Source organism: Hippocampus guttulatus, chromosome 4 (assembly GCF_054856545.1).
Source record: "Hippocampus guttulatus isolate MCC_2025c chromosome 4, RoL_Hgut_1.0, whole genome shotgun sequence".
Classification (NCBI taxonomy): Eukaryota; Metazoa; Chordata; class Actinopteri; order Syngnathiformes; family Syngnathidae; genus Hippocampus; species Hippocampus guttulatus.
In genome coordinates this window covers 18,647,992-18,674,994 of record NC_141264.1, presented here as the reverse complement: position 1 = coordinate 18,674,994, position 27,003 = coordinate 18,647,992, and the positions used below count along the sequence as shown (strand labels likewise).

At 45.9% G+C, this 27,003-nt stretch overlaps 1 protein-coding gene across 1 annotated transcript; it reads left to right on the top strand.

The window, feature by feature from the left end:
* The first annotated feature begins 227 nt into the window (after window positions 1–227).
* On the top strand, window positions 228–25,029 carry smad6b (SMAD family member 6b). The gene is made up of 4 exons (XM_086108841.1): window positions 228–1,665; window positions 5,348–5,404; window positions 5,880–5,957; window positions 24,052–25,029. Exons 1-4 carry the CDS (start codon window positions 897–899, stop codon window positions 24,591–24,593), a joined length of 1,446 nt encoding a protein of 481 aa, XP_085964967.1. The 5' UTR covers window positions 228–896; the 3' UTR covers window positions 24,594–25,029.
* Window positions 25,030–27,003: the final 1,974 nt, after the last annotated feature.

The window sequence follows — 27,003 nt, the reverse complement described above, 5'->3', positions numbered from 1 at the left end:
GTCCGTTGAAGTTAAAGCGAGAGGTGGCCGTTTCGCCTTTAAGAGTTAAGAAACTTGAAACCTTGTTTGCGCAACAATCAGTGCAGCTCACAGCCGCCAAAGTGTCTAGACTAGCACATGATGGTAGTCAGCCAATGGCTCCAGCGCTCTCCTCGGGGGCCCCGCGTGTGTGTGTGCGCGTGTGTGTGTGTGTGTGTGTGTGTGCGTGAGAGAGAGAGAGAGAGAGAGAGAGGAAAGGAGGGGAGTGAAAAAGAGAGAAACGGGGAAAGAAAGCGAGCTGGCTTGCTTGCAGTTTGGTTGGACTCTGAGGAGAGAAGCAGGAATGCGCTTCTTGGTCCCGGGGATCGCTCCTCTTCTTCGCGTCCGCTCGCATGGATCCATCGTTGGGATTGTAGAAAAAGAAAAGAGAAGCAGTGGCGTCTCAGGAGGACAAGGATGTTAATACCGAGCGCGTTGTTTTGGGATTTAATCGGCGCTTCTGTGCCCGGCGTGTGACAAAGTGGCAAACTTTTTCAAGTCTGCAGGTTTTTCGGAGCTTGAGGGTGTTACGTTCCCCCCCTAGCCCCCCTCCACCTCAATGATGGACTCCAGGTCTTTTGCGGTGTTTTTAGCTGACTTCTAACCCACTTGACCACGCGCTTTTGCCCCCCTCCTTTTTAATTTGGTTGCATTATGCTCGGAATGTGGCGTTTGGTCGCTAACGTTATCGTCGCGCGCGTAGACGCAAGCGGTGCGCCGTGCATCTAATGTTGCCGTTTGGCCAGCAGTGCTTGTCGGTCGGCTGTGCATGCCTTGCACGGCGTTTCGCTCACTTCTTCATGTCGAGTGTGTGCAACGTTGGGACGGCCTTAAACGTGTAACCCCCCCCGACCCCGAATAGATAGTCAAGTTGTCGTATGTTCAGGACGAAACGCTCAGGTCTTGTGCGGCGACTCTGGAGAAGCCGTTTGATTCCAGATAAAGAGAGGCACGACGGAAATGGCCAAACAAGCGAGGGGTGCAGGGACGATGCGTTCGCGAACAACCCGCAGAAGATTCCCAAAACGGAGTTCCGACCGGTGACCCCCGGCGGGTCTTTTGTCTGCGACGCCGGGGGCCCCGTGGAAGTGGTGGACCAAGATGGGTGCGCGGGTTGCGTGCAGGACCAGCGGGGCCCCCGCTCCGCGCAGGACAGCGACTCCAGGACGGTGACGTGCTGCTTATTTAAAGAGCGTGACCACTCCGAGCTCAGGGCTCCAGAGGCGGCCCCGGGTAGCAGCGACTTCGGGTCGTGCCACTTGGCATTCGGGGGCCTCGGTCAGCGGGACGCCGGTTCCCCCGAGGCCGGCCGGGAGGCGATGCCGCGCACCGTGCACGAACAAGAACTCAAGTTGGCCACGCACTCGCTTCTAAAAAAGCTCAAGGAGAAGGCGCTGGATACTTTATTGGAGGCGGTGGAGTCTAAAGGCGGCCTCCCCAGCGACTGCGTCCTTGTGTCCCGGACTGAGCTGAGACTGGGTGGCCATGCGGCTTCCCCGCAGCTGCTTGTGTGTAAACTGTACCGCTGGTCCGACCTCCAGCACCCGGCCCAGCTCAAACCGCTCTGTGAGTGTAAGAGCTTTTGGGGCCCGGACAGTCCAACTGTATGCTGCAACCCTTATCACTACAGCCGCCTTTGTGGGCCAGGTAAGAACTCCACTCGCTCATCCATGCATGCACAATCATGGAATGTAGTGCTTCACAAACCTTTCTACACCAAGTACCACCTCCAAAAATGAAATGCAGTACTGCCAACAATGAAATACAGTCGGGTAGTAGGTGTAAGTGTTCATACAAAAAAAAAACCGGGACACTGGGTTTTATTCCCTAAAAATAAGTATTGTGAGCAAGATGCACAGGTTGAGCATTAGCATCGCCCTTAAATCTAAGTACGAAAGAAATGACTTATTCTGCATATGCCGAGCGTAATGTTCATCAAACGGCTCTAAAACATTAAATACTAATGTATTGCAATTCAAATTTGAATCCAACTTCACCGTAATAAACAATTTTGTATAATTAGAGCTACTGTAAAATCATGCACAGTTTGAACGTTTAATTCAGTGATACTTTTGTCTACCACTAGATGGAGCCCACCAGTAGTACAGAATCACTGATCTGGAGCAGTGTTTTTGAGCCAAGGAACATATTTTACGTTCTCGGGGCACACCATCACACAAAAATACATATTCATGTGCATTGCCTTCTAGTAGAATGTCATTTCATTATTTGACCTGCCACTAGATGGCACTGGCATTGGTGGAGGAACCAAGATACATTACTTAGCCTGTACATAAATCATTTTTGGACCAATTACATGAAATTGGATCATTTCCAACAGCTCACCTGATGATATCTCATAGCACATTGTTTGGGAATCACTCATCTATATCTCAAATTGACTTATCCTTTGTACCTTAATTTATATGAGCATGCCTGATTTATAGTTTCTCGTGGCAGATAGCCACTTTTTATCAGAAAATACAAAATAACCGCTCCTAATCTTGCATTATTACTCTTAAGAATTTTGACGACACGTGAACTAACTTGTCTTCTTCACTAACTGAAGCATCACTGATTATTCTCATCACCTCTTTGCCCAAAGCGAACAATAACAATCTCACAGGAATAAAACTGGCAGATTTTAAGTGTCAATTTACTCTGCGTGTCCCAAATTCGATGGAAGTTATTGAGATGGGGATCTTTTTTTTTTTGTGTTCTTGGCTTTTTTTGTCTTCTGGCTAATGTGAATGTTCCATCAACTTGTGTACTGCCTTGAAGTAAAGGATTTGTCAGTATATGTACCAGAACGTCACTCACGCTGGCCCGTGACATATCGGCCTCACAATGACGCCGTGTGTTTACCTCTTCCCTAAAAATTCATGTTGTCATTGCATCCGTTCACTCTTGTCTGACTTTAGACTCTCTAAAATGTAAGTCGTTTGGATTTCTGTACGTTTTTCCCAACTTTTGTTGAAGTCAATTCCATTGAACAACAAGAATTGTCATACGAATTGTATTTAGGAGAACCTCGGGCTATTGTGCAACCGTCGTGGGGCTCCTTGACTTATTGGAAACATTAAACGTCAGGCAGCGGGCAAGCCTGCATTTTGGCGAAACCCCCAACACCGGGGCCACTTGACCCCTCCGACGCCATGACAACGCACACTATCATGTGCAAAGATGCCAAGTGTCAGTATTTCTGTCTCCTCTTTGGCACAGGAGGTGGATTTTCCATAACATCCACGTTTACAAGCCAGCTGGCTGCTTTCGGCTCTTCAAAGGCATGCGTGCAACGATATCAAATTAAATGCAGGTCCTTTGTTGCGCACTCACATACACACACACACAAAAAAAAAACGATTGGGTGTTTTGTATTGTTTTTTGAGTCGATGACTTTAAAAAGACAAAGGTGGGAATTTCTTTCCTCTTGTGTTGTTGTCAAATTGCTTCCCCACTTTAAAAAAAAAAAAAAAAAACGGGAGCTGGATTTCACATGACACATTTCAGGTCCCGGGCTCGTAGTAGACATAGCTCACATGCGTTCATGCGTGGCCCGACAGAGATGGTATTTCTTTCATGCTATTCAAGGCCCAAGTTTTGAATCAAGATCTTAATCACTGGCTTGGACCTTGTTTGGGAATTGTAAAGTAAGATTCATCAGATTTGGAGATACAGTACAAGGGCTCTGTAAGATTTGAAATGGATTAAAAAAAAAAATTTCCTCCCCCCTTTGTATTTGTTCGGGCATTGTACATTTCTAATGAGATCCGTTTCAAGTTGCGCCTTTAAAAGCCCTTTTGTCATGCGATTTAGGTAGAGGAGTGGTGATAATATAAAGTTTGCATATGACTGGCGCCAGACTGACTCGCCGTGTATATGACTGAGCTCGGATCCCGGCAATTACTGCCGCCACTCTTAAAGGACCTTCTGCCATTATGCGTTTCTCCTTTCCTCTTTTCCGTGGTGCAAGGTCATACACTTTCCTCCCTGCCCTCCTTGTGCAAAGAACTCTCCTAATTTCTCTTCTTTACATAAGACGAAATCATTCTGTCAGAAAAAAAGCTCACGTTTACTTTCGGCGCCTGCAACCGCGCTTCCCGTAAGTTTATGTTAAACACTGGCGCCGTTAGCGTATTAGCGCTCGGGGTGTTTTGGATCAAGACGTCGTTTGTCTTTTTTTTTTTTTTTTTTTTTTTTGGGGCTTGTAAATGTTACCTTTAATTTTCATAAGCGCGACTGTTGTACATCATGTTCACATTTTGATTCCCACTGTAATGCCTACACACAAAACTATGATATTCGATAAGCCGTGCACACAACTACAGTTCTACACTGCAAGGTTTCTATTGGATCTTATACGTGGCTCTGATTGTTTTTTGCCACACTTGCAAAGAAGTTTGTACTGTACATACCTGTCAACTCATACGGTTTAGCCATAGTTCATACGGATTTTGTGGTGAATCTTACGTATATGGCCGTATCGCACAAATCATACGGATTCTGAAAATTTCCGTCCCCCCCCAGAATGGTGCTAGTCTACTCGAATGCTTTAATTTCCAAAGTAAATATGAATGGATGCTGTAACTTCGAGCCGATGGGTCAGCATTTCGAGTTGGTGAAAAAAAGTAACGCAGGAATACAACTCTGAACACAATAATGCCACGAAGTAGAATGATGATTAGACATTAACCAGACATTGTATTATGGAGATCTACAATAAATATCATTGAAAATTTCGTTGGGTTTTTTCTGCCGTTATTTTGACATAAAATGCTTTGGTATGTTATAAGGATTTTTTTGGTAGTTTATACAGGTTGGCGCTCCGAAAAGTTGACAGGTATGACTGTATAAAATTAGGATCATGTCCCAATTTGCCAAAGATATCTGCATCTTGCGGGTACTCCCTAAGGCCTGGCCGATACTATTTATTTTTTCTTTTTGTAGGCCGCTGACAGTATGTGGCAGAATAAAATTCCGCTAATTAATTAGCCTGTAAAATAACTTTTTTTGTGGTCCATTCATGCGTACAATAAGAAAGGTATTGATGACAGGCATCGCATTTGACTGCTTTACATTACTTTTTCCTTTAATATTTGTTTAAATTTTACAAGTGAGAGTAAACTCGGCAAAAGTCTCCCTATTTTTTATCATTATTCGTCCTACAGTGTAATTAATCGATCAGGCGCCGGCGTACACACCAAGGCACTATTACAACAAACCTTATGGCTGTTGTCGAAACATAAACACACGCAGGTTGTATTTTATTCTACTTAAATACTTCATATATGGCATTGCTGTGTTTAACATCATGGATTTCATTTTGCAGAGTCACCCCCACCTCCATATTCAAGGCTTTCCCCTAATGAAGAACACAAGCCACTGGGTAAGTGACGCGAATTATCTCAGCCTCACGTGCCGACGCATGTCTTAATACACCTCTCACTCCTCAGCCTTGTTCAACAATGACTTTTTCAAGTTGTTTCAATCACGACTTATATGCAATTTAAACCCAAAAAGCGCCCGGGCCAGTCTCCTCCCATGCGTGCGTTTTTTTTCGAAAAGAGTGGCTTGAATGGCGCCGCGGTGAGTGCCTGCGCGTTGTATGGGCCGCCGGGCCGGCTAGCGCGAGACCAGCTGGGCGTTCTGGAAGCACTTGTAAGGGGGATGTCATCAGTTAAAGCCTGTTAGGGAGCCTGTGCTGTTATCTATTATGGGATGAAACTAATAGTCTTTAGTGGATGGGGAACATGATATTGACACCGGCAATGATGAATAGAAGCAGGAGAACGCCTGGAGCAACATTGCAGGGAGGCTGATGCACCTAATGAGGGGGCTAATTCCTCTTTCCTTCCCTGCAGACCTGTCAGACTCCACATTGTCTTACACTGAAACGGAGGCAGCCAGCTCACCCAACGTCACTCTGGGGGAATTCTCAGGTGGGTGTGCTCCTCCAACTGCCGTCAGTCTTCAAAGAAGGAGCTTGTTTTGGAAATTGTTCATAACGATTACCAGAAGAGAGGGAAAAAAAACAACAACATCTGTACAGTTGAACGGGACAGTGTTAAGTTATTTATCCGAGAAAGAATTGACTGCGCCAAGGAAATCGATTCCGGTGACTTTGGAAAGAATCTCTAAATATGTGTGATTTGTGTGGTTGTTTTTGTAAGTGGTGCAATCTTCTTGATATTTTTTTGAAATTTTGTGTATTTTGTTCAAGTCTTAATATTATATGATTGTATGGGCGGCACGGTGGTCCAGTGGTTAGCATGTCGACCTCACAGTGCAAAGGTACCGGGTTCAATTCCAGCTCCGGCCTCCCTGTGTGGAGTTTGCATGTTCTCCCCGGGCCTGCGTGGGTTTTCTCCGGGTACTCCGGTTTCCTCCCAAATTCCAAAAACATGCAGGGCAGGCTGAACGCGCCAAATGGTCTTTAGGTGTGAGTGTGAGCGCGGACGGTTGTTTGTCTCTGTGTGCCCTGCGATTGGCTGGCAACCAATTCGGGGTGTCCCCCGCCTACTGCCCGAAGACAGCTGGGATAGGCTCCAGCTCCCCCGCAACCCTAGTGAGGATAGAGCGGTTCGGAAAAATGAATGTAGGTTGTATGTGGTGAGCATAGTTCCAAGTGCTAAACTTTATCCAAACTCTTGTGAAACACACAATTTGTGGACCACTACTAAGAAAGTGAAACGCACAGGGCCCAATTGCCTGACACCAATTTGTGTGTCTAATCATAGTTCTTTACGGCGTGCACCTTGACAACAACAGGTCAGAACAGTATTTGGCCCAGCTGCTGAGCAGGTGTGAATGAATGCACCAACCAGGTTTCATTTTGGCCTTGTGTTTTATTCCTTCTCATTAAAAGCTATTAAGAGCGTGAGCTGCCCAGATAAAGGTTTCATTGTAAGTAGCCGTTCCACAGGGTGTGCGGGCCTCCCCACCCTCTGTTTTCCTTTCAGAAATATTTGAGTGGGATAAAAAGCGTAATAAGAGCCGGGGGCTCATTCAGAAAGACACTCACGCACGCAGAACTTGGGCACATGCGTGCGTGCAAACGTACGAGAGTCATTCTACCGTTGCCGTCGTGGAAGGGAGGCTTGGGGGGTGGTGGTGGGGGGGGGGTGGCGCCAAAGGAAGTGAGTAGAAGCAAACAGACTGTCCTCTGATTTGAAATGAAACACGCCTTTCTGGTGACAGCATGAGCTCACAAACCCGTCACCCCACCCGCCCGTCTCCGCACCAGCGCCGCGGGTGGCGTCGCATCAACAGGGAGTACGTACGAGCCCTCATTTTGACGTTTTGCTAGGGAGCACATTCATTGGAGGGTTGAGTAGCTGCTTACCTGGCAGGGAAGTATTCCGTCAGAGAGGCCTCGCTGCTCCTCTGGTCGACGGCTGTCACCACCCAGTGTGGCCCAATGAGGCGACACTCCCTGAGTCAACAAATGAGGGGCTTGTCAGAGCGTGCACCGCAATTCTTGTGAGACTGCGGTGAGCAGGGAGTCGCTAGACACGTGAGGCTTTGGTTACTTTCCTACTGTGTTGCCGCTAGCGCGGGCCGCACTCGGGTGAGAGGCTGACCAGTGGACCAGAAGGTGGTGTTTTTTTCCGTACTGTGCGCTAATTATTGAAGCCGCCCTGGCTTCCATCGTGTGTTTCAGCTTTGAGAATAAGGCTAAACGTGCGGCTTGTTTTTAACATGCACAGGCAAGCAATTTTCCCCGCGATGAGTCGGTTATGATTGAATGAGACATTTTTACAAAAGAATAGTAGGAGACAACAAGCAGCAGTTTGGCATCGGGAGCAAATGTTCCAAAAAAAAAAAAAATCTGCAAGCTGTTGAATAACACCCCCACTTGAACTTCACTGTCAAACCAAACAAAGCACAGAGAAATACAGGTTGGGCATTGAAAACAACCACATCACTTCCCCGAGCTTAATACGATCACATAATGAGAACCGCCATAGTTGGGCGAAGGAATAGCATTAATAGTCAGGGTTATAACACTTGGGGTAAAAAAAACAACAACAAAAATGGTTGTTTGGACACAAATGGTGCAGCAACACTTGTCGATGGACAGTCTAACAACACGCACCGGCGTATATTCTTTATCCTCTGTGACACACGACTAATATTACTGCAGGTTACTGACAAGAATTAAGTGAACGTCTTCAGTTGTCTCTGAGACTGTTATAATGCTGCAGTGAATGAATTATGATGCACAAACTTTCTAATTATTTATGTTCGTTTAATACAGAATGCTTTCATTACGTTTGTGATAGTATCATAACGTGATAATATGAGACCAAATAGAGTTGCCGTGCATGTTGTCTGAAGGGCGATAATCATGTCAGCATTCACTAGATACAGTATATAAGAAAGTGATGCATTATTCAATGAAAAACAAGGAACATGTAAAAATGTTCTTCTTTGCCTTTTCAACTAAACTTTAAATAAATATCTTAGATCAGGCTGGCTCTCTGCCTTGGCACAAAAACCGCTTTTCTCCAGTCACCACCCCCGCGCAGCCCACACACAGACACACATTAAATGGAGAATGTTTTATTTGTTTTTTTTTTCCATGTACTCCTGCAAACAAACAAACAGATTAAAACATAACCTCCCTGGTGGAGCTAATGATGTAAAATATCATCAGGAGCCTCGAGGAAGTCTCCATCGTTTATCACTGAGTTATACTGATTACAGAGACTTCAGACAAAGTGCCGTCTCCCACACAGCTCAACTCACTCCAACCTCCAGGGTCGCCATGCATATTGTCAAGTCATCCTACATTTAGCATGTTGCTGACCTGGAAATCACACTCCATGTGATCCGCCCCGCAGCTCGCCTCGAGAGCGTGCGTGGTGCTTGTATGGGAGCCAGACTCCAAACCCTGACAGAGGAACAAGTAAACACGAGTGGGTGGGGTGTAATGTGTGGAATAATCAAACCCAGCGTGCGAGCCGGAGCCACAGAAATGATCGATGCGCATTCCTCTGTGTAGCACAATTGAAACACATTACAAATGGTTCCGGCAGATTTTTTTTCCAAATCATTTGCATCATTTTATGCCCTCACGCGACAAAACATTCACGTCAAATTTCTGTTCACGTCGCTGATATATCCTTCGTCTTTACTGGTGCGTACGTCATTAAGAAGCATCAAAGACCGTGTGGCCGTTATCAATATCTCAGGCTTGCGCTGCTATCTTTAGCCAATATGTGCTCATAGCCATCTGGAGCATTCTCAGCGTTTTATTTAAACATGGCTGCGTCACATTGTGGGAGAAAGACAGCCTCCACCAGACACTCTGGGATGTCTGTTTACGTCAGGTCGACTTGGGAGCCTTTGCACGCATAGTATGTCTGTGTGTGTCTGTGTGTGCCTTGGCCTGCGATGCCCCCCTCCTACCCCCCCCCCCCCCCCCCACGTGTGCCCGCACACCTGTTTCCTCAGCGCCCGGGACTCGTCGTGTGCACATCAGAATGAAGGCCTTTGAAGCAAGCCTCATTGCTTCCTGTATGACTGTCTGAGGGCCGCCGGCTCCCTACGCATTCACTTTATTATGGCACTCTCATTCAGGGAAAACTTGATTTCACCAGCTGGATTTCTTCTGGTGATAGACAATTCCCTGGCAAAGCCCTTGGAAGCGGAGCTTAACAGATGTGAGTGTGGACTGAATGGGGAGGCACCTTCTTCCATGCATTGTTATTACAGTACTCTTATATCGACGCGTAACTACATGTTTGAGCCACAAAATGGATCCATTTCAAGCCCCCGGGTTGTCACAACAACGAAGCGCTCTAAAGGGGTGACGCCAGCAGGAAGGCCCTGTCCACACGGTGATTATCACGTTGGACTCGTTACGTTTTTTGTTTTGTTTTTTTTTGTTTGTTTTTTTTTTTACTTCTCTCCGAGACGTGCACGCACTGATGGCGAACCACGAGGCACTCTAAAGCGGCGACACCGGCCCAAAGCCCTAGTCCGCATGCTGACTTTCTCTGCACGACACCGCGCTCACGGCTGACAACAAGGCACTCTAAACCACCCACGCTGGTGGACTATCTGAAATTAGAATGCTATTCTGGATCGATAAAACGTTTCTTTTGTAGTTGGCGATTAGCAACTCATGCCGAGGTGGAGATGCCGCCAATGGGCATTTAACCACAATGTGGTTGATCATGCAAAAAGACAACAAGACAAACAAAAATGTAAATTTCCGTCAATGAAACTGTAAGCTGTGTTTTTCACCAAAGGAATCGATGTGACTTCAGATGATGTCCTGGCAAATGAATGGCGATAAATGCAACGTGAGACGCAATTAATGAATTTGGTTTTTATGGCAAAACAAGATCTGCTTCTGGCATGTCGCTGCCAGGTTGTCACGTAGCAACAACCAGATCGGCATCTTGTCGGTTGGGCTCATCCCCCCCCGGGCAGCCTGGCACATATCCTCGGGTTTCCACCGCAGACCTGAGTCTTTCCCAGCGCCTCGCTGCCCACACTCCCTCAGGAACAGCGATGCTCCAGGATACGGGATGTGGAAATAATGTGACTGGAGTGCTTCCACCCTGCCTCCTGAAATCAGGTTTTGCGGATTGTTTATTTGAGGGGAAGGAGTCCTCAGACAAACATCCTGCTTTAAAAAAAAACAAAAAAAAAAACAGTGGCCTGGGTTTTGTAGCGGTAGCGGGGAGGTGCACTGCCCCTCTGACTGTGGAATGTTGGAGAGAGGAGCGCGATGTTTGGGCGGTCTTGTAGGGGCTCTCGTCACCCCGTTTGTCACGTCCAGCTCGATGCTGTACATCCTGAAGGGTCTTGTGCTCTATTCTCTGTGTAGCCGTGTAAAGGCCTTACCCACAATCCCTGTCTCAAGTATCTGTTCCTGTCCTGGGAGGCTGGTTTCCGTTTCCTCTTACGTAACACACGCACACACACAACAACACACACACGCACGAGCCATTGATAAGAGCGATAAGCACATTTTTCATTTTCCCTTTCTCAGCATTGTTAGGCTGCGATCAGAAATCCACTTTCAACTTTTCCTCTCGGGGGCTGTGCCGCCGAATGTCCTCAACTCGAGTCCACAGCAGCGGTTCGTTAAACATGCCCCCCTCCCGCCCCCACACCCCCGTTGTTGTGTACGCAAGGGTGTGTGCATGTTTGGTAGTTGTTTTGATTGTTTGTAGATTGATTGCCGTCTAGATTGTTTCCACTCTGACCAAGAAAAAAAAAAAGTGCTCATCTGGCCTTTAGATTAAGAGGTATCCATATTTTTACTCTCGGTTGAAGACATGTAGACAAAAGGCAAAGTAAACATTGAGCTATATTTAAAACCTTTTATGATTTTTCCCGAGTCGAGGAGTCTGTTGCTGTGTCCAGTTCAGTCCAGCTCGCCATGGGACCGTTTAGCACACTAATCTCTGATCTGATTTATCCTTCCCCTGCGGGGTGTGTCGCGCAAGATGGCGATAGCCGTGTCTGCGCCGTAATTAGTGTGGCATCGCGGCGGCGCGACACCCACTTATGAATTCTACAAAGAGGATCATGTGTCTGCATATTACAAGACACGCTTTGTTTGTGAAGAAGGCGTATTTTGCGCTCTTCCCGTTATAATTGCCGGAATGAAATTGTGATCCTCATACCTGTCAACCTCGGCGAAGACCTGCCCTTATAAATGATTACGATTCCCCTTACAAAGCAACAAAAACCCGTACAACGGCTTACCGCGCATGCGCACGTCATGCTTTAAAGCGATGAAAAAAATTAGACGATTGAGGATTACTTTTGCTGGTTTGCCGTGACAATAGTAGCGATTGACGACGGCATTGTCGTTGGCTACCAGCAGGTGAGACGATCTGGATTTGAGCCAAAATGATCTTTGTGAAATCGGTTCACAATTGTTTTTTTTTTCCCCATGTATAAAAGTTGTAATACGCCGTACATGATTTGAAATGATTTTAAAAAACGTACAAAATTCGGGAAAAACGTACAATTTGACAGGTATGTGATTTTTTTTTTTTTTGATAAATCAACTGTCTGCAGTTGGTCAAGCTTCAATCTTTGCGTAAGAGACCACCTCTGAGCTTGGTCCTGCAAAGAAAGGAAGCTAAAATTGGATGCAGAGTAATTGACAATGTGCATAGCTGTCCTAGTCCGCAAATAGTTAACAGCAGTTCTTGTGACCTAGTAAACAGTAAATATTATATATGTCCTTTCTATTAAATATTATATATGTCCTTTCTATTTACTGTTTACTAGGTTTGTTGATGGGTGGTGTTTATTTAAAAAAAAAAAAAAGTCGAAGTGATAAAGCCGCCGGTGTGCTTGGATTATGATCGTAATCCGATTTAGGATTTACTGATTTATATTTACGCCACACTTGTTTGGGAGAATTTTGTGAAGTTGTCACCGTGAACGCTTAAAAGACTGCCGGTGTTTAGTAAGTTAACAGCTAGAATAGAAATGGATAAACTGTCTTTCATTTTAATTTCACTTTTTTGGGGGGGGGGACATTTCTGTATAGTAATTGTTTATTGTTATATGGATCAAAGTATTGCTTATGGTTTTTTTCATTAAAAAAAATACAAGCAAAGACCTTGAAAGAAATCACACCAAAAAAAATCATGATCGCAAAATTGAGGGGGAACCCCCCCCCCCCGCCCCCTCCCCTAAAACCTGCAATTAGTAAATCACTCCGCCCTACTCTGGACCATATTTATTTTCATGGTTTGAGTCACATTGGCATTAAAGAGACCCTTCCACCCAAGCAATTCTATAATGGCACTACAAGTCTCGGGAAGTTGGCCAGAATACAACCGCGTCACATTTTTGTCCCTTTTGTTAACAATTCGGCTTTGTTTGAAGTTCCGTGCTAAATTGAGCCACATTGTCGCGATATAGATGGTCTTTGTATAATTAAAACAACAAATTTCATGGCCACTCTGCTGTTTGGCCTGCCCCCCCCCCCACCTCTGCCTCTTGACGAAGTCATATAACGTTGCCAGCGCACATACATAGCGCGGCTGCGCTGCTAATCGAAAGCAGTCCTCGGCATGGCCCTAAAACCTTTTACGTGCCACGAGAAACAAGCATGCGGGCTCTGTATTTATCTGTCTTCTGGCCAGCCAGTGTGGTGCCAGCGCTGTTGGGTGTTTGACGAACTTCTGAAGGGCGCGCGGATATAGATTCATCAAAAACCTCATGCATGACTCTGAATCTAATCTCCCGGCACCACGCTTGTCATTCAAGTTAACACAGTGCGCTGTGTTCAACCAGAATAACGTGTGCGCTAAGAAGTCCCTTTTTTTTTTTTTTTTTTTTTTGCCATGCAAGTGACCTAATCGTGCAGGGGAAGGGGGGATGCCGCCGCCATCTTCGCTGGCTTCACACCGCAGCACAGCAGCAAAAGCTCCATTCATTCAGCTCGGGGGCATGGGGTTACAGCAACAAATAAGGAGCGTGCAATGCCATTAAAAATGTATGGAATGTCCAACTGTTAGTTTAGTGTTTTAGTGTGCCTCCTCTCAAGGCTGAGAGGGAGAGGGGGGCGGGGGGGACAATGCTCCCCTTTGAGCAGCCACTGTAAATGTGCTTGCCTGGCAAAGACGAGTGGAGGAGGTGCCAGTTGCGGAGGCTGTTTTTATTTTCTGACCGTTTTTTTACCCACAATTATAAATCCAGACACTGGCCTTGGTCGGTCCTGATTTTTGGCCTGTGGTCTGATTGCCGGCTAAAATAGACTCAAGATTCCCCCCCCCCCCCCCCCCCACTCTTCCTCCCCAGAGGAGCACGGACAGTTGCGCCCCAATCTATAGCCGTCAGTATTTTTAAAACTCAGAATAGCCGGTGCTTTCATTGAGCCACCAGAATGCCGTGTGCGGATTAGCCACTGAGGCCCACGTCGGTCGACATCTCCAAACAGGCCTTTTTACAGCGAGGAGGGGAAGGACAGAAGCTCATTGTGGACAGAGAGGAACAATAAAGTGCTTCATTTTCTCTGGCTGTTCACATGTAACTGGAGAAACATGAATTTCTCTCCTTCATTATCTTAAACTTGATCTGCCGGCCATAAATCTCTCACACAATGAACACGGGACCAAGAGTCGACATCGGCATCATTTTTTAAAAAGTCGGTACATTTGTTTGATGCTTTAGCAAAGTACCTTATTTTTAATTGCCTAAAGGCTTTTTTTTTTTGACCATGCTAAGCTAAGTTATCCATGCAGTGTAGTATACGGACCAAAATATTGAAACAACTGGCGGTTGAAAATACGGAGTTGGTCCTTCTTTAGGGGAAACGTATTTTGGAGTGTGTCTGGGAATTTGCATTCATTAAGCCAAAGGAGCTCAACAGTCTCCATTTGAGTTCGCCTCAAAGGTGTTGGGTGAGGTTGAAGTCGGGGTTTCGGTCAGTTCTTCCACACCAAAACCCACCGAGCATTGACTTTATGGGCTCTTCCCTTGGCCCTCGTAAAAGAAACAGGCGCTCCCCAAACCGTTTCCACAAAATTGCATCCGCGGTGACTTAAAAATGATAAGTAGCAGGTTTTAAATTCACGGGTTGTCTCAATACTTTAGTCCAGGGGTGTCAAACCCATTTCACATTGTGGGTCACATACAGCCTCGGTTGATGTCAAGTGGGCCGGACCATTAAAATGATCCCATACTCTGCTATAATTTACCAAAATATGTCTTTCCTTTGTTTTGGTCTAAGGAAGCACCAAGAACATTCGGAAAATGTTGAAATGTAATGAACACATCTTTTATAAAACATTTCATTAAGCACCTTAGATTTCCTTTGACAAATGTGCAATTTACTTTTATCGTTCACATATATGCATTGCAACCGATCCCACTAATTGTACAAAGGCACGAAACTTTAACAAGTGATTGGTATTGAAAAATATAGTAATGCACTTTAAGACATGTGCATATAAAATCTAAATGTAATCCCTGCCTGCACCTTACAAACTAGGGAGAGTGCTATTAAATGTGAAAAGAATTAAGTATTTACATGTCCTTGATAGCGTCTGCTGTGTTGGGTCTGACTCAGTGAGAGATCAAGTGGCAGTTGGCTTCTTCTCTGATCAAAACAATGTTGTCTTCTACTCTGATTAAATCAGTGTGTCCCCTAGCGATACTCCATGAATTGCACCTTATTAAAATATTATTTCCATGTCTTTTATGCATTTTTTTTGTCTTTTAAATTATCCCGCAGGCCTAATGGAACCTCCTTGGGGGCCGGTTCCGGCCCGCAGACCGTATGTTTGACACCACTGCTTTAGTCCATATTGTGGATTTTTGACCCCAGACAACCTGACAGACAAACAATGTTGACTGGTGAAACTGCCGTGAAAATCAAGAGATTTGATGTGTAAACTCCTATTAATTTTGTCCCTGGCCTCGAGTTGGAAAACGAAATCTGTTGATGTTTGAACTATATATATATATATATATATATATATATATACACAGTATATATTTTTTCTTTCCGTGTCTTTTCTTTAATGTGCTTTTCTTCAAGTCTTGGCTGTGTGACTTCAGTACGTGCAGTCAGGCTGTCGCATTTCAGGGTACGGTTTCAATTAGAGGTCTGGCTGTAACTTCCCCCTCTTCCCCTTCTCTGTGAAAGCCAGCACATCATTTTCTTAATGAAATCCTGCCATCGCCTTTTAGCTCCAAGACTTTTCGCAGATGTTGACAGGGGAAGGGCCGTGCCGGCGATCGGTAATGTTCACTGCCGCATTTTTAATTGATGTCTCACTTGTTGTGAAACGGACTGAATGGAAAGTGGGGGCGGGGCGGGGGGGGGGGGGGTGTTGTTGTCTGTGTTTGGTGGAGCTGGTGTCTGGATGTTCACGCTGGAGCGGTGTGTCGTACAGGCCGGCGAGAGTGTTGTGATTGAAACATAAACTCTGGTGCCACATTATCCTGACAGAACACATTTTTCTTCACTGACTCTGATCCAGTAGGCCCGATCAATAGTTTCAACTCGTTTCAACTACGACTCCCGTCCATCCCAGACGCTGCAAAGCAAAAACATGCCCTTCGCCTTAAATTAGTCTCGCTAATATAACTCGGAATATTAAGAGTTTCTTGTGACTGTTCATTTGACACCCAAGCCTTTAGGACTTTTTTTTTTTCCTTTTCGTTTCGTTTGGCAACAGCTCTTCGGAGCCTGTTTGCGCTCATGGCAAAGTTGCTGTAACCGTTTTCCGTCCGGCAACTGAAAACTGAGCACTTGGCTGTGCAGTGTTCAGTGTTGTCAGACATGAGTATCACAATTAAAGCAACGGTAGTGTTGAACACTGACGTGATGTGTTTGTTCGATTCGGTTGCGTTTTTACATATTGTCTTCATATGTCCAAATATGGTCAATCTTGTATTTTGTCACAAATTGATGCCATTGATCATTCCCCATGTGGTCCTTCATTTATTTATTTTTTTTTACAAATTATTAACCAATTTCATGGATTGGAAATAGCTCGAGGGCAAATCTTTTACCGATGTTGGGCACTTTTGACTGTCTGAGAAGCTTTGTAGAATTCCAACTTTTGTTGATTCTGGGGGCGGCAGTTCAGCATTATGTCATCTCAAGATTGGAGTCCTTGGCTGTCATTAAGTCTTAAAGCATTTTTAAAAAATATATATAACTTTATTAGCAACTGAACATGATTATGGGAAAAAAAAATTCAGAAAAGTCTTGGAGTTGTGAAGATTCCTCCCGACCGCGACGAGATGATACTTTTTAAATACAGTCATACCTCGGTTTTCAACCATAATCCGTTCCAGAAGGCTGTTCGAAAACCGATTTGTTTTTAAAACCGAAATTCGGTCATCATCTGAGGCATAAAAAACTCGAAATTTTTGGTCGAAAACCGATTGGGTCGAGAACAGAGACGTTCAAAAACCATTAGCTAACCCCGTCACTATGCTTTGCAGTATTTTACCCCACACTCTCTCCGATGATGCTACAGTGCTCAATTTTCTTGCCTCCATCAGTCCCCTCTTGGATTAAATTATTATGCATCGACTTAAAAACTGCACAAGAGTTCTTTTCATTTGTGACTGTTCACGTTTCTCGTTCCAACGGGCGCATTAAGCGTGTCGGGATTTTTGCGCCCTTTCCCGCTGTACGATTTTCAAGCGGAAAACTGAAAGAAAAAAATCCATCCCTGCATCCAAACAAACCACAAGAAAGATCAGAGTTGGGATTCGAACCCCCAACTCAGAACTGATACCGATGACCTAGCCACGACCCAACCATGCTGCCCAATGGAAAAAATAATCGACATTTGCAGGGTTCCGTTCAAAAAGCGGGCCTCCTTGCCGTACCCTGCCCCCACATCCTAACCAGAGGAGGAAGTTTGTAGGCACGGGGGCGGGGAGGGGCGGGTGGGGTGTGGTGGTTGAGGAATGTGCAGGGTCCTCTTTAGTCAAAGGCTCTAGCCTACTTGGCTGAAATGTGCCTCGCGCACTCGCAAACAAACACTAGCGCGCACACACATGCACACGTAGGTTGTACAGGGGGGGGGGGGGGTCAAAGAGCGCAGCCACCCAGCAGGATGTTCACTGAGTGTTTTGCTTTCGGTGCTCGGCTGCCTGCCCTCTTCCACGTCTGCGGGCCTTGAAGGCGTCCTGGAGACACGACCTTCATAGGAGCACCCCCCCCCCCCCCCAACACCCCACCCCCAGCCACACACTTACGAAGGGCACCGAAGGAGTCGATCACACAACTCACTTGAGCGCCAGGCTTTTGGTACTTTGCGGAGCTATGGAGGAAACTCGCAGGAAATGAGTAGCACGTCGTCTTCCTCTGTCCTTCCCAGCCAACGCCGCTCCTCCGCGTTAGGCCCTTTTGCTCCCTGTTAGCCTTGCTGTAATTTATTGATTTAATTTATGGGCTGTGTTTGTTATCTGCTACGCGAAGGGCGCAGCGCTTTTCCTCCCTGGAGGCGCCGTCGCAGAATGGAGAGAAAGTGTAGATGACGTGGGTAACAATGTCAAGTATTCCCCAGTGTGACGAGCCGGGCGCGCTTTGCTGGATTCGGTTTCTCAGTTTTGCCTTGGCCGTGTTTTGTAGGGGGCGCATATCTCTCTTTCTTCTTCTCCCCCTACCCCCTCTCTGCCAAGCACACCAGACCTCGGGGAAAGGAAAAAAAAAATCCATCGACATATAAAAGCAGCTTCAGTTGGCGTGTCCGACTGATAAAGCTGACTTTGATGGGAGAGATAGCCCAGACGCCAGCCTAAATGTTGCCTGCTCAAGGGTTATAGTCTGCCAGTGGGAGCCATTGTGCGCTGAATGAAAGGCCGACTCCAAGCACGAGGGGGGAGGCCGATGCTTGGGTTGTTGTTTTAGGTCGAAAAAAAAAAAAAGGTAAAGAATGTACGGGGCGAGCTGCTCAGGAATGCTCACAAAATGTTACAAGCGCAATACAAAGACCACAACGTAAAGTCCGCCTGCGCTCTTTCCACCCCCCCCCCCCCCCCCCCTCACCGCAGGCCCCCTCCAGCCTATCAGTTCATTGGGAGAGACTAATAGCCGGAGGGGAATCTAATCCTTGGCACAGGATGAGAGGCTGCTGCACCCCTCTCCTCCCTTTTCTCCTTGCCGCCCCCTTCCCCTCCACTGGGCTGCTCAAAGCTGGACTGGAAACAGTGTTTTTGTTTTTTTGTTGGCGTCTTTTTTTTTTTTTCTCCCTCCCCTCCGCTGTAGACCGGGAGAGGAATGAGTTCATGTGCGCACTCCGCTCTGGATTAGCAGAGATGAAGTGACACGGAGGTGGCCCAGTGAACACGGAGGGGAAACCGTTGTTTGTTTGGCTGCCCTCCTGGAGGTTGTGGCGTTTTAACACGGATTAGTTCCTTTTTAGGCTTTATCACCCACTTAAAGTCATTTCTGGACTGTTAAGTAAACTTTCAACGCTTCCATTTTTGTGTCATTTGCTCAAGGATGTTCAGATGTTAACCTTCTTTGTTGCTGTCATGATTCTGTTTGTGACCAACAGGTGGCACTGTAGGGCTCCGCCTACAGCTGCACACCTGTTGGCCGTTAGGTAATTAGTTGTATAAAAGGACTCCCGCCCGAACACTCATTGTCGGGCCATTGTTTGTTTCAGTCATGTTTCTGTTTTTGAGAGGTTTTTTTTTAGCTTCTGCAATGTTTTTTGTTTGTTACTTTGGATTCTTTTTGATGTCAAGACTTTGTTTGTTTAGGATTTAGTTTTCTCTGTGTTTTAATACAATTCTTCAAATTCACCCTGCTTCTCCCTCCTGCCTGCTTTTTGGGGTCCTCCACCACCTTGCAAACAGTTGTGATTTATTAGCCATCCTGGAGGAGGGGGGGGCACTATAACGGCCACCCTAACATTTTTTTATCATCATTTTTTAATGTTGTTTTGTCTTTGACTGTCAGTCTCAAAATTGTCATTGAATAACTTGAAGGGTTATGAAATTATGAATTGCATTAGCTGCATGACGGTCAATGATAATCTTCGACTAGCAATGAGCCTTAAAGTGGAAGGCGAGTCAAATATTTTCTTTACAATAAGTTCTACATACAATTAATTAATATAATTATCGTTTTTGAAGTTTCCTGGGCTAGTTATTTTTAAGAAATATTGCCAAATTAAATGTTCCTTTTTGGGCAGATCATGTTTCTCGAATGAAGTCATTTATTTTTAATGTCATTACAGTGGATAATGGAGGACATTTCAAAGGCACGGGTTTGATATATTATCTTTTAAGTGTGTCAGGAATTTTTTTTTTCCAAAGTCGTTTGTGCGTAACAACGGCGCACTTTGAATCCCGTTATGTAACGGGTTGCAGCTCATTAACTCCTTTGCGCGTCGGCCTCGTCGGAAGAGGAAGTGTACGCATGCCGCGTTGCGGTCGGGTGCGTGGACTCCGAGAGTGACACTAAGAGGAGAGGCTTTTGAGAATAAAATAACAATAATAACACGTGCTACTATTCTAATGGGTAAACGGAGCTGTTAAAGGGTGATGGGGTTAAATGGATGCAGAGCAGCAGTAATTGCTACCATCCTGCCACGACTCCACCCTGAGCAGACCCTCTCAAAGGCCAACATGGATTCAAAGAGTTGGGCGCCTCTGCTGTGGTCAGAGGGGAGGAAGACGCACGCCCTCCCCTAATTCACCGCCGCGTGTCGTATTTGACCGGCCCGCCTGTGCGTTTCCTCGCGCTCGCTCTCTTTCTGTCGCAGTTTGCTCACAGAGTTTCACATTCATGGCCAATGAAGTTGAGGCTTTACCACCAGGTCTTTGTTTGTGAGCAGGGTGATTTGATTGTTGACTGGTGAAATCTTTAGTCATAACTGGAATCCAAGTGTTTAGTCTTCCACGCGAATGTATTTTCAACTGGTAGGGATGGAAGAGGTTCTTGCCTAGCTTGCTTGTGAAATTCAGCTTTGACAAGCAGATGGCGCCGTTGCATCGCTTTGGATTTGAGATCAGCACAGATTTTAAGTAGAAGATAAGGATTAGGCGGTGAAGTTCCGCTCGTCATGACGATTATGAACAGAACACCTCATATTTGAACAGAGTATGTTTATGTATGGGTTCAACAGCGTATGTGTCACAGTAGGTAGAAGAAAGTGTGTATCACCATCGTGAGAAAAGATGAGGCACTTCATGGAGTGAAGGAGAAAGACCATGTAAAACTCGAGCAAGTTCTTAAATCATCATTTAAATCATCAACCGATACGGATGTTTTTAAAGCTGTAAAATTGGCCATGTTTGTGCATTTGTTGGCCAAGTGGTTTGTTAGCAAAATGATGCAAAAAAAGCTAGCCATCAATTGAACTGTTCCAAGCACAAAATAAATATTGAAAAAACCTTTCATGTAACCTGATAACACGATAAACTGTCCACTGGAGTAACCGCTGTTCCTGAAAGGGTTAACTGGCCGAGCAATCATTTTAACATTCTGGACATCAGACTTAGGTTGTGCAAAGACGGATTGTGTCGTCATGATTTTCCCCATTTGCATTCTTGGGTCAAAAGAAGTGAAACCATAAAACGGGTTAACAAATAGGGCGCGAGGACAAAATATTTCAAAACACTGAATATGGCAGAGCTAAATTCTGTTGTAAAATCTTCTCCTCCTACCTAACGCCCTTTGCTCCGACTGCTCTTTGTTTTGCAAGAAGTGTGTCACGCTCCGAGGCCTAGGCAAAACATTTGGTCCAGTTCCGAGTCGTACGAAGTCAGAGGTTCCACTGCAAAAGAATAATTCCATTCAGCTCAACTTCTAAGACATGCGTAGCTGAAGAAGGCGCGCGGTTACCTTGGTGATTTTCCAAGCTGTCCAGCTGCTTGCGGATAGTCGCGCTCAGCCAAAGAGATCCTAATGAGCCCTTCTCTCAAAGCTCTCACCTCCGTGCCCCCCCCCTTCCCGTAGCCAAAACATACAAGTTGAGGACAAAAACACAAACGCGTCTGGGTTGCAGACACGTGCGCAAAAGCACACGTATTCACTTTTGACACAACAGAGAAGCAGGAAAAGGCTTGGCTCACCGTGCCTTCATTGTCTTCCCTCTGGCTTAACATTAGGTACGTTTCTAACCTTTGTCCCGCTCGTTCATACTGGTCCACGCAAAGTCACTTAGCAGTCTCTGAAAAATGTATTATTATTTTGATTGATCTTGAAATCACAATCGATAAGCACGATTATTTATTGGGTTGAAAACTTCACCTCCCAAAACACAACTTGAAACCTAACTCGAAAGAACAACCGGAAAATAAATATCAAAGTAAAATAGTAATGTATTTAAATAATAGAAATACAAAGCAATAGATAAAAATGAAACTTGCACGCGTGCACATCATTTTTCTTCGATTACTGTATCACATTGGGGAACAATTTGGAAAATTCAGTTGAGTTCGATTTTGAGGTTGATTAGACCTAAAATCGGGTCGATGTTGAAGAAATTGTAGTCAGTTTTGTTTTGTTTTTTGAGCGCCCATTTTTTCTCCACAGCTTTTAATCTAGATCTGAAAAATTTCACTGATTAGCTGGCGCAGATACAATAAAACGGAGTAAGACTGTAGTAAGAAGAGCTGATTACGATTGGACTCATCTGGAACTACAGTACGTGGCAACCCGTTTGTGCAGTCACAATTGAGACAATGCGGTGAGAGGTGCATGCAGCTCCCATTAATAAAAAATTAATCCGTGCTATCAATGTCTGCCAACACAAAGCTAACATAGTAGGAATTTAAAGTATTCGCGCTGTCTTTTCATTTAACCTCGTAACCGTGAGCATACCGTAGTAAATTCTGTTTTGTACTATGCTGGGGGTTTTTTTTGTTGTTGTTGTTTTTTTTTAAAGCCTGTTACTATTCCATCTTAGTGTTTTATATATATTTACAAACACATTTATTTGGGGGTTTTGAAGAATACAGGCATCCTGTAGGTCGAAAACTTGACGTGAGAGAGAAAAACAGAGTGTCTCAAGTGTGAAGTTTTAACGATCGTGAGAAGTCAAATTGGAAATCGTGATTATATTTCGATTAATCGCCCAGTCATTCTATGCCTACGTGTGAAGGGTAGATCAATCGCGTTGACCAGAGAGGAGACATTTAGCCATTTGGCCTTCTGCGTTGCACACTTTGCAAGTTTACCTTGATGTGTGGCCCCTATTTGATTTCTGAGACAATGGAGGAGGCCGTAAACAAGTTGGGTCTGACTTCTTTGTACAGGCCGCTTGCAGTGAACGCTCAGCTTGGAGTGGAGGCGTCGCAGTGTGGAATTCACTAATGGCACATGCATTTTGGGGCCCCAGACAACAGGGTGAGGTGAGGGGTATTTGGGGGGGGGGGGGGTCGTTTCAGCCACCAGTGTGTGCGCAAACAGACACTGCCCCCGACTCCCACTCAGTCACTCCTGGTCCTTGCACTGCAACGAAAAGCCTGTTGCCAGCAGGCGCGGTTGTGTCTGCGCACGTCTGGCTCGCCGCTAATCTTTTCCGCAAACTTCATTAACGCGGCGCAGTGCGTCACTCGGACGTGTCTTTAGTTCTTCCACCTTCAAGGCGTCTGTTAATGCGGTGGGCGGTCATTACGGCCCCCCCCTTCCCCACCCCACACCCAAAAGCTCACAGGCTGAAAGGAATGGGGCCACAGGCCTTGGGCTTTAAATCCTCTGTGCCAATAGACACTGTGAAGCAAAATAATGGCATCACTCTGTGTGTGAGTTAATGGGAGCTGATAGCATGAAGGCCGGGGGGGGTCAGCAGGTCACGGGCTTGTGCTAAGTTGTCAGGGAGCTGAATGCCGTCCCTGGGCCCACAGCAGGGGGAAGAGTTATGCGCTGGGGGAGGGGACCCCCTGCCTCAGCCCTATCACCCCCCCACCCCCTCCCTCTACTGTGGAATGTGAGGAGGAAGACGGGATCTTATTCTCCAGGAGTAAAAAGGTGCAGAAAAAAACCCCTCTTATTCACCATGGACATATTTCATCAGGCATGAAAACGGGCAGCACGCGTGTGCGCAGAACAGACATCCACCGAGAGAGCACTAAGTCACCTCTGGGCCGTTGCTGAAAAGTGTTCACAGACAGCAGCCATGAAAAGTGGATTAGCAACCGGATTTACTGGTCATTGGTAAATGCCAAATTCATTCCTCTGTGTCAAGGACACGTTTTGGGCTTTATTTCACCAGTGGAAAGAGTGAGTGTGTAAGTCGCCCGGGTTTCAGTCGTGATGGGGACCTCTTGAGACGGTGGCGGGCACTGCAGGTCTTCCCTCGGATTGACCTCGATAAACCCTCGGGATATGTATATATAGTCAGTCGTGTGCGTGTGTGTGTGTGTTGGATGGATGCGCAAGCGGCGGTATTTATACAAGGCTTCGATTTCAATACAGTGCCTTCGTCGGTATTTATAGCGTAGCCATCTGCTTCCAACAATAAAAAGCAGATCCCTCCAAACGTAAGCCTTCCTTTTTACTCGCCGTGTTTGCTCGTGTTGATGTTTTGACTCCAGCGCGTCTCCCTGCGTGTGTCTTCGCAGATGCCAGCATGTCACCCGATGCCCCCAAGCAGAGACACTGGTGCAACGTGGCGTACTGGGAGCACCGCACGCGCGTGGGCCGCCTCTACACAGTGTACGAGCACTCCGTCAGCATCTTCTACGATCTACCTCAGGGCACGGGCTTCTGCCTGGGCCAGCTCAACCTGGAGCACCGCAGCAGCACGGTGCAGCGCACGCGCGGCAAAATCGGCTACGGCATCCTCCTCAGCAAAGAGCCGGACGGCGTGTGGGCGTACAACCGCAGCGAGCACCCCATCTTCGTCAACTCGCCCACGCTGGACGCGCCCAACGGCAGGAGCTTGGTGGTGCGTAAGGTGATGCCGGGCTTCTCCATCAAGGTGTTCGACTACGAGCGCTCGTGCCTGCTGCGCTACACGGCCGAGGCCGAGCTCCTGGACGGACCCTACGACCCCAACAGCGTGCGCATCAGCTTCGCCAAGGGCTGGGGGCCCTGCTACTCCAGACAGTTCATCACCTCCTGCCCCTGCTGGCTGGAGATCCTCCTGAACAACCACAGATAACACGGAACGGACCCCACACACTATCCCAAATATCATCTACCTAGATTTAATATAAAGTTTTATATATTATATGAAATACATATATATATATATACTGTATATATATATATATATATATATATATATATATATACTGTATATATATATATATATATTATACTTGTAAATACGGAGTCCTTTTTACAATGTCATTATTTATGTATGGTGCAATGTGTAAGAGGAAAAAAAAATGGAATATGCACTTTGGCTCATCTATATGTATGAACCCATACATATACAGTATATATAAAGAGAAAGAAAATTTCAATACCAACTTGAGAAATTATACAGCAAAATTAGGACAGAGCCTGGATTTGGTGTATAGATTTTATATACTCTTAATATCCAGACGAAAAGCTAACCATTCACACATTGATAATAAAGTATTCGCATAATACGTCGACTTGTTTTCGTCTGTTCCGTCCGTGCCCTTTCATTTGCCTCGACAATTAAAAGAGGAGCGGCAGCTTGAGCGCCGAGTGGTTAGTACGTCTGCCGTACGATTCTCAGGTTCAAGGTTCGAATCTCAGCGTGGACCTTCCAATTTGTTTCTACGCTGCTTTTGCGGATGTTTGGGTCCTCCGTCTTCCTACCGTATTCCAAAAACATGACGGGGTCATTGAAGTCTCAAATGTTTCGATTCATTTGAGTGTGAATGTTTGTCAATACAGTCAAACCTCGGTTTTCGAACTTCTATGTTCTCGACCAAATCGGTTCTCGACCAAAAATTTCGAGTTTTTTATGCCTCGGATTACGACCGAAAATCGGTTCTCGACCAAACTGAGCGCACTTGAACGCGCCACTTGACTCCTCTCGCCTTCCTTACACAAGGAAGTGACGCTTCCTCGTGTAGCGTTCCAATTGTGAGCAGACATGTTCAATAATTTTTTTATTTTTATTTTTTTTAAAGAGCGTGGTTTCGGTTTTCAAACAAACCGGTTTTTCGAACAGCCTTCTGGAAAGGATTTTGGTCGAAAACCGAGGTATGACTGTATGTGTTCGGTTTTGGCTGACCGTTATTCGTTTTACGAAATGTTTTTTTTTAAATTTACATTTTTTAAATTAAATAGATAGATGATGACCTTCACTCCATAAACTATTGGCCATAGGTAGCTGTATGTGTCACCCAACCATTGTTTCAATTAATTAGACTTGCCAACTTGTCCTTGAGGTCCTAAGAAGCCAAAGACAATGATGCAGTGCAAGGAGAAAATGACCGTCCTCCCGTAGGTGTCAAGCTCAGACATGAGCATGATCCATCCACGGGATCTCACAATGCACGTTGAAAGAGTCCGGGGGACCCAGCAACTTGAGAACGGCCTCTGAGATGGTGGAATGCGCATGTTTTTTTTTCTTTCTTTTTTACAAGCCTCCTGGAATCTGCCAGGGTGCCAGGGTGGATGTGGTTTTGCTGGCTTCCTTCATAATTGCTGGTGTTGGGTTCGATTGGTGGTGTGCTGGTGGTGAGCGTGCGTCAGTGTTTGCCAGCATTCAGCAAAGGAGCCATTCAGCTCCCCTCATTCTGCTTTCATGGGCAGCTTTTAATAGACCCGGCATCAACGTCCGCTAAAGAGAGCATTTGAAAAAAAAAAGTTATTACAATGAGGAGCGCTTTTAAACTCGATAATACGATTTTCCGATTGAATGTGCTGCTGAGCGAGGCGCCTCGCTCCTTCTTCCCTTTACATAAAGCGGCCCAGACAGCCTCCTCCAGGCCCGCTGCCTGTCTGGAGCCAACGTTGTGGAGAGGAGTGGCTCCGCTCTGCCTCTGCTCTCTTCCCCAACAACTGGGGGCCATTATCCTGCTCCTTTGTGTCTCTGTTATGGGAAAAAAAGGGTCCAGATCACCACTGGAGAGGAACTAGCAGACAATTATATACAATATACGGGGGTGGGCGAAGAACTAAGGCTCCTCGTGGCCGCATTATACAAGCCACCACAGAGGAGAGAAGGGGCTTTAATTAGATGGGGGGGGGGGGTCACAGTTCATATGCGCACATCTTGTTTTTGTTAATTGCACTGAAAGTAAAAGTCCTTGTAAGCTGTTTTGTTGATACTACAGACTCGCACGCCTCAATCATTTCTTTCAGAAGTCACCCCAGAAAATTGTTCCACCATATCGCAGAATGTGCGCTGTAACCACCCCAAAAATGCCGGATTTTGCTGTATCTGTGTCGCAAGCATGTGTGTGAGCACATTATTGCTTTTTAAAGCTCAGAATTTCCAAAGCCTGTTATTAGGGTTTGTGCGCTGCCAAAGCCTCATTGCATTCCTCAGACTGTAGCCTTTTCCCGACGCCGGGAACCCTGCAACAAAGCAATGAGAGCTGTTCCCGTATTCCTCTTAAGTCACTCAATGAATCTGAAGAATC